The sequence below is a fragment of the Camponotus vicinus genome, unplaced genomic scaffold, assembly GCF_025532165.1.
Source record: "Camponotus vicinus isolate PSW18456_S1 unplaced genomic scaffold, iyCamVici1.0 SCAF_2, whole genome shotgun sequence".
Classification (NCBI taxonomy): Eukaryota; Metazoa; Arthropoda; class Insecta; order Hymenoptera; family Formicidae; genus Camponotus; species Camponotus vicinus.
The window spans coordinates 6383056-6400315 of NW_028141956.1; the positions used below are offsets into that span (position 1 = coordinate 6383056).

General features: G+C 34.1%; 4 protein-coding genes across 6 annotated transcripts; 3 read left to right on the forward strand and 1 right to left on the reverse strand.

Annotated features, from left to right (window-relative positions):
• The first annotated feature begins 353 nt into the window (after window positions 1-353).
• Window positions 354-1740, forward strand: LOC145966729 (uncharacterized). 2 transcript variants are annotated; one of them, XM_083091047.1, is made up of 4 exons: window positions 354-601; window positions 1063-1220; window positions 1302-1494; window positions 1692-1740. In XM_083091047.1, exons 1-4 carry the CDS (start codon window positions 524-526, stop codon window positions 1731-1733), a joined length of 471 nt encoding a protein of 156 aa, XP_082947173.1. In that variant the 5' UTR covers window positions 354-523; the 3' UTR covers window positions 1734-1740. The 2 variants fall into 2 exon arrangements, with proteins under 2 accessions (XP_082947173.1, XP_082947172.1); XM_083091046.1 differs by having other exon boundaries at window positions 355-601; window positions 1299-1494.
• An 824-nt stretch (window positions 1741-2564) lies between these two features.
• Window positions 2565-5021, forward strand: Cpr4 (cuticular protein 4). Of its 2 annotated transcripts, XM_083091052.1 has the most exons (3): window positions 2565-3526; window positions 4053-4194; window positions 4524-5021. In XM_083091052.1, exons 2-3 carry the CDS (start codon window positions 4183-4185, stop codon window positions 4917-4919), a joined length of 408 nt encoding a protein of 135 aa, XP_082947178.1. In that variant the 5' UTR covers window positions 2565-3526; window positions 4053-4182; the 3' UTR covers window positions 4920-5021. The 2 variants fall into 2 exon arrangements, with proteins under 2 accessions (XP_082947178.1, XP_082947176.1); XM_083091050.1 differs by having other exon boundaries at window positions 2565-4194.
• A 1843-nt stretch (window positions 5022-6864) lies between these two features.
• Cpr3 (cuticular protein 3) lies at window positions 6865-9008 on the forward strand. The gene is made up of 2 exons (XM_083091038.1): window positions 6865-7273; window positions 7517-9008. The coding sequence occupies exons 1-2, from the start codon at window positions 7262-7264 to the stop codon at window positions 8288-8290; spliced, it is 786 nt and encodes a 261-aa protein (XP_082947164.1). The 5' UTR covers window positions 6865-7261; the 3' UTR covers window positions 8291-9008.
• Window positions 9009-15883: 6875 nt separating this feature from the next.
• On the reverse strand, window positions 15884-17260 carry Cpr2 (cuticular protein 2). Its single transcript, XM_083091037.1, has 2 exons — window positions 17189-17260; window positions 15884-16775 (listed from the first exon to the last, which is right to left on the reverse strand). The coding sequence occupies exons 1-2, from the start codon at window positions 17198-17200 to the stop codon at window positions 15993-15995; spliced, it is 795 nt and encodes a 264-aa protein (XP_082947163.1). The 5' UTR covers window positions 17201-17260; the 3' UTR covers window positions 15884-15992.

The window sequence follows — 17260 nt, forward strand, 5'->3', positions numbered from 1 at the left end:
ATACTTTAATTACAACCTATATAAACGCGTAAAACTAGTCGATTGATAGTATGCAAGTTCAATTTTATTTAAAGAATTATTAATTGTTGTATAAAATAATTAATAGTTTGCTCGCCGCAGCTTTTTACACGAGTTCTTGGTACGAATCTGAATTTCTTTTGGCGAATTACAGGATTTAATGAGGATTGAAACATGAGTGTACTCCATGATTATGTAATATTAAAAATATATTATTAAAAATATATTATTAAAAATATTCTATAATATTAAAAAGGAAAGATCAGAATACAAAAAGATATTTGTTGCAATCTCTCTGGATGTTTAATTGCGAAAATCGAAAAATAGTAACATCTGTCAAACGTCGCGTCTAACGTCAAGTGCGTCGCGAAAGACGCAACTGACCGCAGACATTCGATAGTGGCGGCGATAAAAACGGCCTGATAACGGCCGATGCTGAATCGCGCGTCTCGTGTGAGATGTTCGCGACTTTTTCTTCTGACACGGCGAGGAAGCGTTCACGAGCATGTCGAAATTGGGCACGTACGAGCTCACGCATCCGGAGTCGTTGTCAGAGCATCAACTCCGCGAGATCCTGAAGAATGTAAGTCTCGTCGCATAGGTTAAGTGTTTACAAACTCTCTTCTCCGTAAAATACTTATCTGTTCCTGGTTTGATATCCATTTCATCCGCTTTTGTTGAAGCTAACACAAAGAAACTTCTCAAATTATTCAATCAATATATTTTGGCAAATGATGAATATAGGTTAAACCAGAGAAGATGATTATAAATTTATATAATTACAATCTTTATATATTAATTATCAGAAAAATAAAATAAATAGCTTTTTAAACAAAAAAAAGAATGCGGTCGAGTTTGTATTAGCTACAATTAATTTTTCGTCATAATTTACATTACCAATTAATTTTTCATCATAATTTACACATTGCGATTGTATTTATATAAAGGAATGTTTGTATCATTGGTATATTTGGATTTTTATCATTGGTATATTTGAATTTTAGGTATGTCTCTTAATTGCACACACATCTTCTTTCTTCACAGAGTTGCATTGAGATTCTCAATTTTGAGAAATTATGTAAAAGTGAATTATTAGAGATGTATAGACGAGTTGCAATGCCTTTACCTCAGCGACAAAGAAATGCTAAGACCTTAAATACAGAGGTAAATGTAATATCGGATAAATCTGCTACAGCTGAAAGGTAGGTTCTAAGTAAAAAGAAAATCTGATTGCTAACAAAGTATACACTTGCTTATAATCAATTTCTAATTTCTTTCAGTAGTAATTATATGTATAGCTTAGCTGCAGACTTAAACAAAGGAACTAAAAGAACGTATCAGTTATCTCAGACAGACAGAAAGCTTTCTGTTAATGATGCAAAATCAGTGCATAAGAAAAATCAGTTGTATTCTGCGCCAAAAGTAGAAACTACCTACAATGGGATTAACAAACGTAGATGCAACGAACAAAATGAGGTATATCATGATTCTTTATAATTCAAAATATATAAGTTTCTAGATGTTTATAATTTCAATTTTAATTTTACCTTCTTGCATTAAGAGATCATATTTATTCAATATAAGATTTCATAATTTAAATATACAAGTTATAATTTAAAAAATTAATAATTTAAATATGTAAGTATAACAATGGATGTACTGAAATCTTTCAGGAATCAATAATGAAAAAACGCCAGAAAATTACATGGCCATAGATAATAATCTGTTTCTTTTTATTTGTTACTAGAAATTAAATTTTAAATATCAGTAGTAGAATTCTACAAATGAGGAATGTATGAGGAAAATATATGAATGATGACAAATGTGTTATTTATAAAATATTCTTGTAAAGAATATCTTACTTAATATGTTGATTCATGTGGTAATGTGATTGAATGACTTAATAGAGATATTGAGATTATTGATAATTTTATCACATAATTACTTAATATTTTAATGACATATTAATGACACTGTTGTGATTCTGTGCAAAGTTTGACATTATGCATATATGCATATAATATACGCACACATTCAGACAAATAATACACATGAACAAATAGTTATTAGTGGCTTGATTTTTCTGTGTTTCACATTTGTGAAATTTAGACATTTTATGTTTATACAATTTTTATGAAGGAAATTGAATTACTTTTTACGACAAATTATATGGAATTTAGATTTGGCAGCTGATAATAATAAACTTTACATCATGTTTAATATATGTATTTGTATCATTGATATGTAATACTTCTTAATCAAGCAATTAGACAAATTGTACATATACTATACAAATTTCGATTTAAACATTAAATCAACAGTCGAGATAAACAAATTGACAGAGACATTTTACTTAAGGTAATTTTATTTTCTTGCAATATAGATAAATAATGAGTTATTTAGATAAATAATGCATTATAATAATTAAATAATAAGCTTATAAAAATATTTGTAATACATAAGATTGATCGCTTAAACACATCATGTATAGTGTTTTCATTATGATGAAAACATTGTCACTTGTAAATGCAAAATTTATTATTGAATCGATTGATTGTGCATGAATGTATCCCGTTTATATCAATAAACAATACATTAAAATTACTTAAAAACGATCTATAGAAATGATACTTTGTATTATATGTTTCTATTTGGCTATTATATTTTGTACAATGTACATGTATATGTCGTCAATAGTTATGTAAATGTACGCGTAAAATATCTTTTTCCACGAGATACGGCAGGAAGGATGAAAGAAGAGGCACTACGTAACAATATAGCAATGTTGCATAAGCAACCGAGTTTCACGGTCATGATCAGCGCTCGTCCTCCGTTAATTATACATACCGAATGACTCATCTCTGTATATGAAAGAAAAGGAGACGAGACAGAGATGATTCACGCTCTTAACGAATCGACAATTTATCGTCTCTCGTCGGGAACAATCGATATTTTATATTATTTGTGATACAAGGAAACAATTTAAAGGAGGAAGAGAAATTCTTTTAAGAATTTATGAAAATTTTGAAATAAATGAGGTTTATAAAATTTCTCTTTTTTTGAATCTTTGTTTATGATTTGTACAGAAAGCGAATTAATAAAAAAAGAGATATTAATAAAAAAGAAAAAATAAATTAATAAAAAAGAAAGAAAGATGATCCGTATAGAGAGCGAATTAATGAAAAAGAAAAATAAATTAAAAAAGAAAAAGAAAAGATCTTGCACCGCGAACTTTAGCATGCATTTTTATCAAGCTTGCGTATCATAGAATAATTTCGAATTGCACAAAAGAAAAATTTCTAGTTTTATTAATATCGAATAAAAATGATTATGATAATTATATCACGTTCTTTTACACCTGAAAGCGAAATACGGGACTGTTTCAAAAAAAAGGAATGAATCATCCTTACACATTTGATATTCTCAGTTCGTCACATTCCTACGACGGAAGCGTTATATTTATGGCCGATACCAAAACCACTGGAATTACGCAAGGGTGAAAGCATCGGTACTTTATAGGAGAATTATTCGTTTCTTTACGCCTTGTATTACGTATATTTTTGCAATCTTGAAAAAATATCAATTGCTGCTAAATCATACGTGTCGTTTTTTTACTTTTTAAATTAATTTTCGAAAGCCTCGCTCAAGTTGATCTCGCCGCAGCAACTTGTAATCATATCGCGTTAAAATTTAAAACTGGTTTCTCTTACGTATAATTTTTAAGAAACGTATGTTCATTTCTGTATCATTATAAATTTCGAAAGGCAATTTCGTGGGACAAAGACTGGGCAAGGAAGATATATTTATCTGTTAATAGAGCGTTTATGCTATCATGATTCCATAGTAATGTCTGATACGTGATAATTTCGGATCCTGCAAACGTGATAATCGCGATTAAACGATCGTGTGAGAAATAAACCGATCAATATATTTCGGTGTTCACGACTTTCTTCGTCGTCGATGCGCATAACGGAAAGTCGTAAAATCGAGAGCGAAATTTCTGTCCTCACATCACGTACTAAACTACTTCGTAGGCTGTTTGCGATGCAACGAGGGATATCGATGATCACCCTGATGCTCCTATAAATACGTTTGTCATTGCTCGACTTAACGTTAGTCTTGTTCGCGACACGTTTATTCATCTATAGAATCACGAGCGAAAAAATGACTTGCAAGGTACGCTAAAAATTATACACAGTGATATAAATTTTTATTTGGTCGATTCGAGTTTAGAGTATCTTTAAATCAATTTTTGAGAAATGCATTAACTTCATTATAAAACGCAAAATTATGCAATCTTTTAATTTCACTTCGATGTAATGCATGTAATCAACGATAAGATGTAAAATGTCCAAGTGTAATATTTAAGAGAAAGAGAAAAAATATATAATAAAATAATAGAAATTTACATTGACTATTTTTTAAGATAATAATCTCTATTCTTTTCTTTAATATCTATCACCATGACGTTACACATATTACATATGTCTTGTACTAAATTATAGTCAGTAATCGTCCTAAGTGCAGCGGTGCTAGCGATATGTAAAAGTGCAGCTGTTCCATCACCAGCTCTACCGGCCATTCCAGCTGTCCCAGCTGCAGCTGTTCCAATCGCCAAGCTTGGGATCGACAACACAAGTTTCGATCCTTATCCTCAGTACTCTTATGCCTACGATGTCCAAGATACGCTGACTGGTGACGCAAAAAGCCAGTATGAAAGCAGGAACGGTGACGTCGTCAGCGGTAGCTACTCCCTTCTGGAAGCTGATGGTACAAGACGCATTGTCGAGTATACTGCTGACCCGGTAAACGGATTCAACGCCGTGGTTCGTCGAGAACCTCTAGTGGTGGCGAAACCCATCGTCAACGTTGCTGCACGGCCATTTGTTTATCAACCTTGATGGATACTTGTATAATATTATAATATCGGACAGCCACTAGTCATATTATGTATTGCTAAAAATTTTTAGCTGATTCTTATTAAAAATATTTTACAACCTGTATGCGAGAGAATTAATTTTGTTCTGTGAATAATTGTGATCCCCATCTTATGCGTTTATTTTCTCATATTATTTGTACGCATTTTAATTTTTTATATAATAGATTTTTTCTTCATAATAGATTCTTTTTCGTTCAGTGTGAATTTGTTAAAAATTCATAAATTATTACGCGAACATGTACAATAATGCCATTAAATTATGTTCGAGACATAAACTTCATGTGTGAATTAGAGTTACGAATTAACTTGCGTAAATACTATGAAAAACATTTGTTTAGCAATTGTATATTAAATAAATATATTAAAATTTATATTAAAATTTGAAAAAATTTAATAAAAGCTTACATATTATGTATGATATATTATAATATTTTATTTTTTATATACTCCACAAAAATTTTAAAAAATATGTTTTTATACATGTTTTATACATGTTTTTATATGAAATTAAGGATTTAAACAATTATTGTATATAAAATTTAAAGTTTTAAACAATTGTTTGAAGTTAACTCATATTTTATTTGATGCGAATATATGTATATGCATATTTTCTAAATCATAAAAGATGCAAACAAAATATCTTAGATTGTTTTAAAAAAAGTTTTAATGCACTTTAATTGCTTGATATCCATGCGATAGATTCTTTGATGTTATTTTTTAATTTTTATTATTTCCTTATTAAAATAACGTTTACGATAAAATTGATAACATTTATGTTTTTTAAAGTTTGATTAAACTTGTATACATCGTTGAATTTGTTTCGATAGACGATATTAAAATATGAAGGAACTTATGTGAAAAAAATACAAATAATTTCTATATTTTACATATAATTTTTTCAATAACATTAATCATTTTAAATCGATTAATTAAATAGAATGTACCTATTGATTTCAGAATTGAATATAGCAAATGTAAGCTAACATTAAACCAGATAGAAGACTTCAATGATATTTTTTTTCCGGTATCACATTTTCCGAGTAACACTAGAATTAACGAAAAAATTTGAAACTTGCGGAAATTTGAAAAATATTCACATTTATATCTATAAATTTTAAATTGAAATGTTTTTTTATATGCCATATACGGATATATGTATTGCTGCGGAAAAAATAGCAGAGCAATAACGGTTAACGATTACGTCTCTGATCATTAACGCAATAGTACGCGCCGATTGATGTTGGCAGATTCATTGTCGTTCCCGCTGTGAATGTATAATAGAATTCGTCCGATTGTACAGGATGCGCCTCTTCGCGCTTTCGTCGAACGACCTTGATTGACCACCTATATTCGACATGTATTGGTACACGACACGCGTGAATGCGTGCGTAGCGTACGATTACGCGCCTATTTCGGTTATCAATCGTCCGTCTGCAATGGGCATTAAGCCAATGCATTCTCCTTTAAACATCGAAAAATTGACAATTTTAAATTTTAATTAAAATATTTTAATGTAAATATTAATATTTTTAAATATATGTAAATATTAGTTTTTTAAATATATTATATATAAAAGTTTTTAATATTATATGATAATAGAATATTAATTTAATATTAATTATAATAGAATAATTAAATTTAATATTAATATAATAGAACAATTAGTTTTAATATTAATATTCTATATTACATAGATAAATTTAATATTATAACTCTTTATTATTATCTTTAAATTACAGTGATGTTTTCGATCGAGATGTCACGCTTGTGACATTTCATTTTCATTTTGAATAATAATGTTATTGCACATTATGCGCTTCTAAGTCTCCATTACTTCTCTTACAGATATGTCTCTGAATTTCGTGCATCTCATTGTCAGTTAGGATGAAGCGGGACGAAAGCATTCAATGTGCTCAAACATACGATTTCGTCGAACGACCTCGCGTCGTCGGCACATATTGGCATCCAAGTCGCGTGTATGCACGGGCGATATGAAGAAACGCATAAGTTTCGTACATACACACGACGGGTCAAACATTGGTACAACATTACGGACTCCTTGTACATCGCAATGATTGTTACGGAGGTCACCGCACGGCTCCCGAGAAGAAGACATAGAAAAAAAGAACGAGAGAAACGGAGACAGAGAGCGATTAGGTGGGGCGCGGGTGGCATTGGCGCAAGTTCGGCTACAAGGAGCATCGTCGTCGTCGCCGATGACACGAACGTCGATGACAGCATATAAAAGTACGAACGATCTTATCCCGGAGCATCAGTCTTCTGACGATCTTCTCGCAAACAAACATGGCCGGCATGGTAAGGGAAGCTAAAGAGACTAGAGAGTTAGAATTTTATTTCTAAAATTCTTATCTTTATATCGATTCTTATCTTTATCAATATGTCTAATTGTTGATTGAAATATCACAATCGTATATAAAAAGATATTTAGTTCATTACATCATATTAAAGTTACAACCCCCAATTTTTAAAAGTTAATGGAAAACCCCAAATTTGAAAAAGCAATCAAAATGTCACTCATGATCATCGATGAATTTACAGCTCCTCTTCTTCTTGGGATTGACGGCGTTCGCTCGCGGAGCATTGGTGCCCGCTGTGCTACCAGCAGCGGCGCCCTTGGCGAAGCTGGAGGAGTTCGACGCGGTGCCACAGTACAGCTTCGCGTATGATGTGCAAGACGCGGTGACCGGCGACTCCAAGGCCCAATATGAGACCCGGAACGGTGACGTCGTGCGGGGTAGTTACAGTCTGATCGAGGCTGACGGTACGCGTCGCATCGTCGAGTATACCGCGGATCCGATCAACGGTTTCAACGCGGTCGTCAGCAGGGAACCGGTGATCGCCGCCATCGCGGCGCCGCTTAGACCGGCCGCGTTGGCGCCGATCGCCCCGGTTGCTCCCGTCGCCCCGGTCGCCCCGGTCGCCCCGTCAATTCCCGCCAGTGGACCCGACTCCGACGTCGAGGTGGTCGAGGCCCGATCGTCGGGTTTCTCGACATCGGCGAGGCGCGAGCAGGAGATTCAGCGTCAGCAGTTCCAGCGGCTGCAGGAACAACAACAACGTCAACAGCAGGAGCAGCAATTGCAGGAGCAGCAAAGGCGATCGTCGAGATTGCAGATCCAGCAACAGGAGCAGCAGCAGGACCGCCGACAACAGGCCGCACCTTTACGAGCCGGTCAGGAGCAACAGCCAACGGCGAATGCTCGATTCATCGGTCTCCCGGCCAGGGCGGTAGCCACTTACCCGACGTATCCCTACAGCATCGCGTATTCCTCGCCGATCGCTTACGCTGCACCCCTCACTGGTCTCGCTTAGAATCCCGCATTAGCATAAATTTTATTTGTGTGTATCTCGAATTGCAACCAGTCCGCATCTCGTTGTTTTTACCCCAATTATATACGATGAAACTGAAATAAAAATTGTTTACCATGAGTTACTTATAAATGCACTGATTTTTTTTATTATTTCTTCGATACAATAGAGATTCATGATGTCTGTTTTTATTTTGGAAAGTGCGCCAGATAATAATAAAAATAAAAAAATAAGCCAGTCTGGTCGCAGTTGACTCTGTTCGATTACGTCACTACTCGCGTGGGTGCGCGTAACAAGTAAAAGTTGACGCGCTCTGGACGTGCGTCGATCAATGTCATCGATGTCGCGGATTGATCGCTAACCGGTCGTTGGGCTGTCATATCGATGTTCGTGCGAGGTTCGATCCATCGCGTGTACACTTATGTAAGAAACGGGCCTCGAATTCGTTGTTACGCGCGCCAGATCCCGGATTTCTGCCGTTGTGTTTACGCAAGAAACATACGGAGACACGTAACGCGACCTTCGACTACGTGCAACGCATTTAACTTCTACTACTGAAAAAAAAACTGAGTGTTATAATCGTTAACCATTTAATAGCCATCATAAACGGTGACGTTTATTGATGTTTTTATTGGATACCTTTACTGTATCTCTCTTGATGAGTATCTTGTATCATAAAATCTGATTTTTTTAATGCACTTGTATGCCAGCTTTATTTGGAATATCCTTACGCAATCATGATATAAAATAATATTAATCATTAAACGAAAACGTTTCAAGTTAGATCGAAAGTAAAATTAGATTTCACGCAATACTTACAGATTTTGAATTAAAGTGTAAATTATTTTAATACCGCAAAAGAGAACTCGATTGTATGTTCTATATTAAAAAAACTTGCAGACTGATGAATAGAATTCTTCAAGTAACATGAAAAAAATGTATATCTTTCGAATAATCCATTTTTTCTATCGAGGAAGTAGTAGAGCTCTATGCGAGTCAGACGCGCAAGTAGTTGCAATCATTGTACGTTCGGACGTCTGATCAGTGAGTGACATGTACTACTGCAATAGTTTTTTGAATAATAAAGTTTTAATATAATAAAGTAAAAAACAAAATACTTTAGACAATTCTTTAATTATATATACTATCTATTTAACATTTTGTCTACAAATAATTAATTTGCACTTTAAAATAGGATAAAAATAGAAAAATGACAAGAACTTATTATCCTTTATCCATTTCGTGCACGCTTGTCATAGCAAAAAATTTTATAATATATAATTTACAATTACTTTATAATATATAATTTATATAATTGAAAATTTTATAATATATAATTAATATAATATATAATATAATTTATAATATATAATTAATTGTTAAAGATTTTTTTTTTTAAATAATAGGATATTCTTTCAACTTCTTTATATTTTTTACTTTGTTCTTTTTCAAAATTACACTTACACATATGTGGCAAAAAATGATTAGTAATTTAAAATTAAATTTAATCGATGCAAATTAATTGAAACTCAAATGTCGTTTAACGCGAGAGATTACGTAAGCTATTATTCGCGTGCGAAGGCAAACTCTCTCTTATAGAAAAGAGCGACGCATACATAATTTCGAATTATACCTGCGAGAAAAGCGCGACGTTGTTCTCGTTCTCAGGACATGTTAAAGTGGAATGCAGTTAACGAAAAGATCGCCGTCGGCGGAACAAAGAAAGGAGACGAGGACGAGTGTGTTTCGCGCGCGCGAATCGACTTTCACCGAACAGAAAACGCGACTGCAGCCGCGGCCGTCAAAGAATCACGCCCAATGTCACTATGCGGCACCTCGTAATCGCGTCCGTATTACGTGCACACGAAAGACCGGTTCACTTTTGGCAGACAGAGAAAGAGAAAGAAAGAGAGAAAGAAAGAGACCGGTCCGGAATTCGAGTGAGCAAAATCGTTGCGAATTGGACACACAGTTTTTTTTATCGATTTGATTGTAATATATGATCGCTTTCCGGTGGGGGTGCATTTTAGCGGAAAACTGGCGGATAAAATGTTTGTCTTAGGTTTTGTTGAATTATATTATATTTTGTTGAATTATACATTATTTTATTTTTATTTTTATTGGTATAATATTTATATTATTATTATTTTATTTTTATTTGTATTTTTCTAATAACAATTCAAGTGAAAAATCTTAGATCTTTGTGGAAAAAAATAGAAAAACTCGTGTAGGAAATCTTGTCTTTTTCTCTCAGCTCTAGATTATCAAACTCTAGATTACAAATTTACTGTAAGATGTAATTATGTATGTGTATGATTGTAAAATCGTGAAATTGCGTTATTATTAGTGACTATCACTTTATAAAGCATGCACGTAGCATTTGTGCTAACTGCAACTACATCGTGACTGGAGTACATTCAATTTGATAAATTAAATGAGCAGAGCATATCACATTCACTTAGTATTTGTTTCAATCCATTAGTCTTTTAATTTTTAAGAAAATTTGCTATATATTAACAATTACTAATTCACTGTATATTAATAAATTATTTTGTTTAAAAAAAATCAATGATCTTATTTTTAATTAAATCTAAAAAGAGCATCGTTTTAATAATTAAATGCAGAAAAATTATTTTCTTGCAATGTCTCTGACTTAAAATATGAGAGTTTGTATTGCAACTCATTACAATTAATTAAAAATTTACGTCTGAAGTGATTTATCTGCAATGAGTCACAAAGTCAAATCGAAGCGGATGTAATATACTGTCTACTTTAAGCGGATATTCTCGACGAATGAGAGTCCTGTATATGAACGTCCCTCGACGAGATATACACTTGCCGATTAAGGTTATGCATTTTTTTTATCATTTATCCACGCTTATGCAAATCAAGGCTACTGATGAAAGTAAAAAGGGGTCGCGTGAATATTGCGTGCATTTAATGCATATCGAATGTTCCCCAAATGCATTGTAAAATTATCGCTGTCAGTCGATCTTCTTACTTTCCATAAATCATCGTCGAGAAGTCGATTTGCGTGCGAGCTCTTTGCGAGTAACATATTTAACGTTAAAAATTTTTTTTGCTTTTATCATTTTTCATCGATGCATCGCGCGAAGTTAAAAGTGTATAAACGAAACAAATGTAAATGAACCAAATGCCCGTCAAGGTAGTCCGCCCATCATTTATGTTCCCTGTCGGGTAAAAATGATGAAAAATGAGAGAGGAGAAAGAATTAAAGAAAGTATGCCACGTATTTATAAAAAAAGGAAATACATTATCGTTGATAAATTATTATCGTAAAAATGGAATAACGTTTCATGAGTTTTAAATGATTAATTTTATATCAAGGTGGCCGCCTACAAAACTAATATATATTTTATTCATGAGAAATCACGTTACGTTATGTATCACGTTGTTTGATTTGCATACAACGTTTTGTCATTGTCGCACGTGATTTCTTTTAAAAGTTGCTTTGTTTTCCACGCGTTTTAATGCGTACGTTGTACTCTTTCCGCACGCGTAAATCGTTCGGATCGATTTATAACGGACTTATCCTCGTATACGAAACAAGAGACTACTGTGCTAACGAAGAGTCGTGAATATCGTATGAGATATAAAGTGAGAACACACAAATACATAAATCGGTCCAATAAGTATTAATTAGGAACTGTAATATATCGCCATGAAGGAAAGTTTTTACACGATATATAATAACGATATAATACGTAACATGCTGATGGAGCCCTCGAATTTGCATTTCTAATTGCCAGTTTCGCAGTCGACATTGACGTTTACCTTTAGTTAAAGTTTAATTGATTTCGCATCTCTGATTTCAACAGCAAAGAAAGCAATTAATAAATCTTTTCTCCGAAGCTGTATGGAACTGTTATCTCTCGCTCTCCTTCTCCGTAATATAATTTCTTTAACATTCAAATCTGAATATTTATTGTAATAAATCAGAGACAATAATACAGATAGAAACAGAACAGAAACAGTGAGATTTCTATTCTCTCGAGAGTTCAAGTTTCAACCTTGAAAAATTAATGAACCTGTACCTACAGTGCCTAACACACAAAGCGACTCCGATATTATTAATAAATACTAATAGCAGAGCAATGGTATAGTAATAATAGAAAGCGTAAAGCAACCTTGTCATCAAGGCCGTTATTGAGATTATTTCGCGGTATCGATTATTTGTGTGGAATCGTTGGTCGAGTATAACGCGTGTATGTGTGGCGCGTGCACGTGCTTCCCGAAAAGTGCGAGCGGTCCGCCCTATTATGTAACAACAATTTAAATCGAGGTCTGGAATTTGGACGCCTTTCTCCCATGGCAAATGGGCCGCGTGCAAACGAGCGAGCTCAAATTCGGTGGCTCGCGCACATGTAATTCTTCTTCCTCTATACGTTCTTTTTTCTCACGTGCCATGCGCGCAAGTCTTGCAAGATGCTGTTCCGGAGCGATTCGGGAATCGCGATTTAGCAATGCATAATTGATATTTGATCATCTAAGCCGTATAATATTCAAGACTTTATTTTAAAACAGGATTTTATATTTAGCATGTAATTTTACGGATCAATAATTGATTTTAATTAAGACAAAAAAGAATACATATATCAATGACAAAAGAGAAGAAAAAATTAAACATACAAAATTAATGAAACAAAATAAATATCTTTTGAAATGTATAACTATAAATATTATACATAAAAATCTTATATATATTGCATTATATTTGTATTACTAAAATAATGAATATTTTAATAACAAAAGGTTTTTTACTAAAATGTAATTACACATATATACCATAAATAATATATAAGTATATGAAAAGAAAGGAATTGTAATTTTAATTTTTAATTTTAATAGGATCGAATGAAACTAGTTTCCAGACATTTATGATAAAGTATCCAAAATAAAGTTAAATATTAATCAATATAATAATAATTATGCGAATAAACAGAGCGAGTGTAATGTGAAAGAATTATTCGGCAGACTATTTGCTCCAATTGTATCAGAATGAGCCGAATTAATCCGATTCATGCTATGCACTGTGCGCAAGTTATCGGTCAACAAAAACGCGACGTCGCGTTCGCAAAATCGATGTTCTCTCATTGTCGTATCTACGATTGTTAAGCGATGCAATGGTGCAATCGGTCAATCGAGACCAGTGAACAAAAGTCAAGCTTCGTCGTGATCCTTGCGCGGTTGCGGGGAGGTTCGGGAAAGGACGAGCAAAAAGCAGAGAAAGTGGGTCAATTCTGGCGAACGCCAGAAATAACATTACGCGAAACGTCGTGATATTACACACGAAAGTTTACCCCATACATGAAGGGCATACGTGCGGGAACCGTCCGGAATCATTAAATTTACACTGCATGTTATACAACACTAGATATCATAAAAATCATACGAGAAAATCTGGCAAATAAAATGCTTAAGAATACTTGGAAAATAATTTACAAAAATGTAATCTTGCATTAAGATTGAATAACGTTACTCTCTAAAAGTGAATCAGTGTATTATCACTGAAAAACAGTAAATAGTCACTGATTACAGCAGTTATAAGTACAGCACTGTAAATCAGTGATATTTTATTGAAAGAATCAGTTAATAATTTAGACTGTTTCAATCAGTAATATTTCTCAATATCAGTAATATTTCTTTCGTTATTGTCAGTAATATTAAACTACAATTCATCTCTCTATCTATTTCATATAAAATTAAAAATTTTATTTATATTTACTAAATATTTATTATATTAAAAATTTTATTTTATTTATATATTACATGCATATTGAACTTATTATTTTAAATAGATAACGAACGAATAATTTTCATTAAGTCGCCAGACATTTATTTGTCCGATTTATAAAGATCGATTTAATATCTGAAGCCTCTCTATTGAGATTTTATCAGAAATTAAATCGAAATAATACTTCTAATTTTAAATGTCGCTCTTTGCAAACTTTATATAATTCTTATGACTAAAATTAAATACGAGAGAGATAGCGATCGTAGCGGTAAACGAACGAACTAGCGATTACTGGTTTTACAGTGAAATTTACTGGTTTTACAGTGAATTTTATTTTAACTGACCATAATCAGTGAGATATAAGATAAAATAACAAAAAAATAAGCGTTTCCACTGAAGATCAGTAAAATACTCACTGATTCTCAGTGAAATCTTATTTTACTGTTTAAATTAGTGATATTTTCACTGATTCACTTTTAGAGAGTATATAATTGAAGATTAGAGCACAAATATATGTATAGTTGGGATCTTCTCTGCGAATCGTTATATGTGTATTTGACTGAATTTTTTCTACTTTTTCGATTAAAAACTTCATCTACAAGACGTAAATTGCTCCAAGAAACAAGGCATATAATCTCGGTTTTCTAGTAATAATTGCAAATTGTGCGAATGTGCGACATATGCGTAGAAATAATGAAATAGATTCGGCACAAATAGTGAGGAGTTTCGACATCGCGTGTCGTGAATTTATATTAGTATGGCGACACAGAACAATAGTTGCAATCGCGAATTAGAATGTCGCATATATGACGCACATGATTAGCACATCATGTGTGATAATCGCTCGATATCTAGTTTCGATTGCTATAATCATTCCTTTTGTGTATGCTTATTTTTCTTTTCCCAGAAATTTAGAATATATTTATGTTAAAGAAAAAATGTGCTTGAATAAAAATATTTACGTTAAATTTCTTTGATTAATATCAATTCATTTTCTCGATAAATGAGTCAAATACAGAGTGTTTCACGTACACATACGAATATTAGATTTTTAATTTTTTTATAATTTCTAGAATATTATATTTAATCACTATATATGTATGTGTGATAATTTATAATGTATTGAGAAAAATGATATAGTCCTTCAAAAATTAGCATTATGAGATGATTAAGGAGAGATTTAATAAATCAGGCAAATTTGATAAAAATTTCATTAATAAACTAAAATTATTTAAGTCTTTGAGAAATGTAAATAAACGAGTGTCAGATCAAAGTGTTTAATATATTTGTCATTAATTTATAATACATATACCTTCAAAAAAATTCATTTATCCTATTTTTAATTAAACAACATCATTTATCTCTACACCTTCACTAAAATATTTCGATTAAATCTCACACAAATCATGTCAACATCTAAAGTGGCGTTGTCACTTTTATATACAATGGAAATCAATTTTTTTTAACAAATAATATAATATTTTTGTTTTATTATTGTTTTCTGTCTTTGTTTTAATTTTTTCTTTTTATTTTAATTGCTGATAATAATATATATATTATATATATAAAGTACAATTTAATATTGTCTCCTCTTCATATTAAAAGTGAATCCATAGATTATGTTTCTGTCCACATGTTGCGTTAATTCGCAATGTCCAGTATTACATAATCTGATATACATATCCGTGAGTGTGCGTCGTATTCTATATAAAAATGTCAAATATTCTATATATATCATACTATATACATATGCTATATGTGTATTACATACACATATTGAGATATTATAGTATCAGGATAGCGGGTTGATGAGATCTTGCGTAAGTGATTATAGGCTCAAATACATATGTATAATTTCTTTTAATCAGTCACACAGAAAAAGACATACATGGTATAAAAATAAATAAGTTCGGCCTAAGTCGACAACGTGAGCTGGCGCGATCAACGCGATCAGTGGATGTAGGAGGCGGGGGCGGCATAAGAGAAAGCAGCGGGTGCCGCGGCGAATTTGGCGATGGAAGCCGCCGGCGCGTAGGCGAAGGGTGCGGCGGGTGCGGCATAGGCGGCGGGTGCGGCATAGGCGGCGGGTGCGGCATAGGCGAAGGGTGCGGCGGATGCGGCGTAGGCGACGGGGGCAGCGTGCGCGACGTGAGCGTAAGCGGGGGCAGAGATCTTAGTCACGGGGGCAGCGTAGGAGAAAGGGGCGGCATATCTGGCTACGGGGGCGGCGTAGGCGAAAGGAGCGGCATGCGCCACGGGGGCGGCATATTTGGCTACGGGGGCAGCGTAGGCCAAGGGAGCGGCGTGTGCAATGGGGGTCGCGATTTTGGCAACAGGAGCGGCGTAGGCGATCGGTGCAGCGTGCGCGATGGGGGCAGCGGCAACTGGGGCGACAGCCTTGACGGCAACCGCGGCGGGCTCCTTGCGGACTACGGCGTTGAAACCGTTGACTGAGTCAGCGGTGTAGTCGACGGTGCGCTTGGTGCCATCGGCCTCCAGAAGGGAGTAGCTGCCCTGGACGATGTCGCCGTCGCGGGTCTCGTGCTGGCTCTTGGCGTCGCCGGTCAGACTGTCGTGCACGTCGTACGCGTAGCTGTACTGGGGATGCGGGTCGAAATCAGCATCCACAGCCTTGGCGACGGGAACTGCGGGGGCTGCGGCATAAGCGACGGGAGCAGCAGGAGCGATGATACCGGCATTAGCAACGGCCACAAGGGCGGCGAAAGCGACAAACTGCAAAAGATTACAGAGTTAGCTTCAGTTTTACGTAATTCGAGATCCTTTTAATTGAGTTGTTTCAAAATTATTTATCGCAAATAGTATTATCCGTAAATTTTTTATTTATTTCAATGACAACTTGCGGTGTATTCTTGAAACACAAGTGTAGCTTGTGCGAAAGAAACGTAATCGATGGAGTTTTATCAATCATATCAATCGATTTCGATTTAGACTTCGAAAAATAGATTTGCGTAAGGCTCAATTTCAATCGAGTTTTTCACTCACGAGTTTTACTTTTCGAAAGACAATTTCAATGGTGAACTTCTTTCTAACACTTGACGCGAGTGTGTGATCCGAGTCCAATAGACTTCAAATATATAGAGCTGATAAACTCGGGAGATCCTCCGCGTTCGCAATCCTCTACCTACCTTGAACGCCATTGTTCGTGGATTTGGTTGGTTTGGATCTACCAAAGCGAGACTGATGATGTGCAGTGTTGA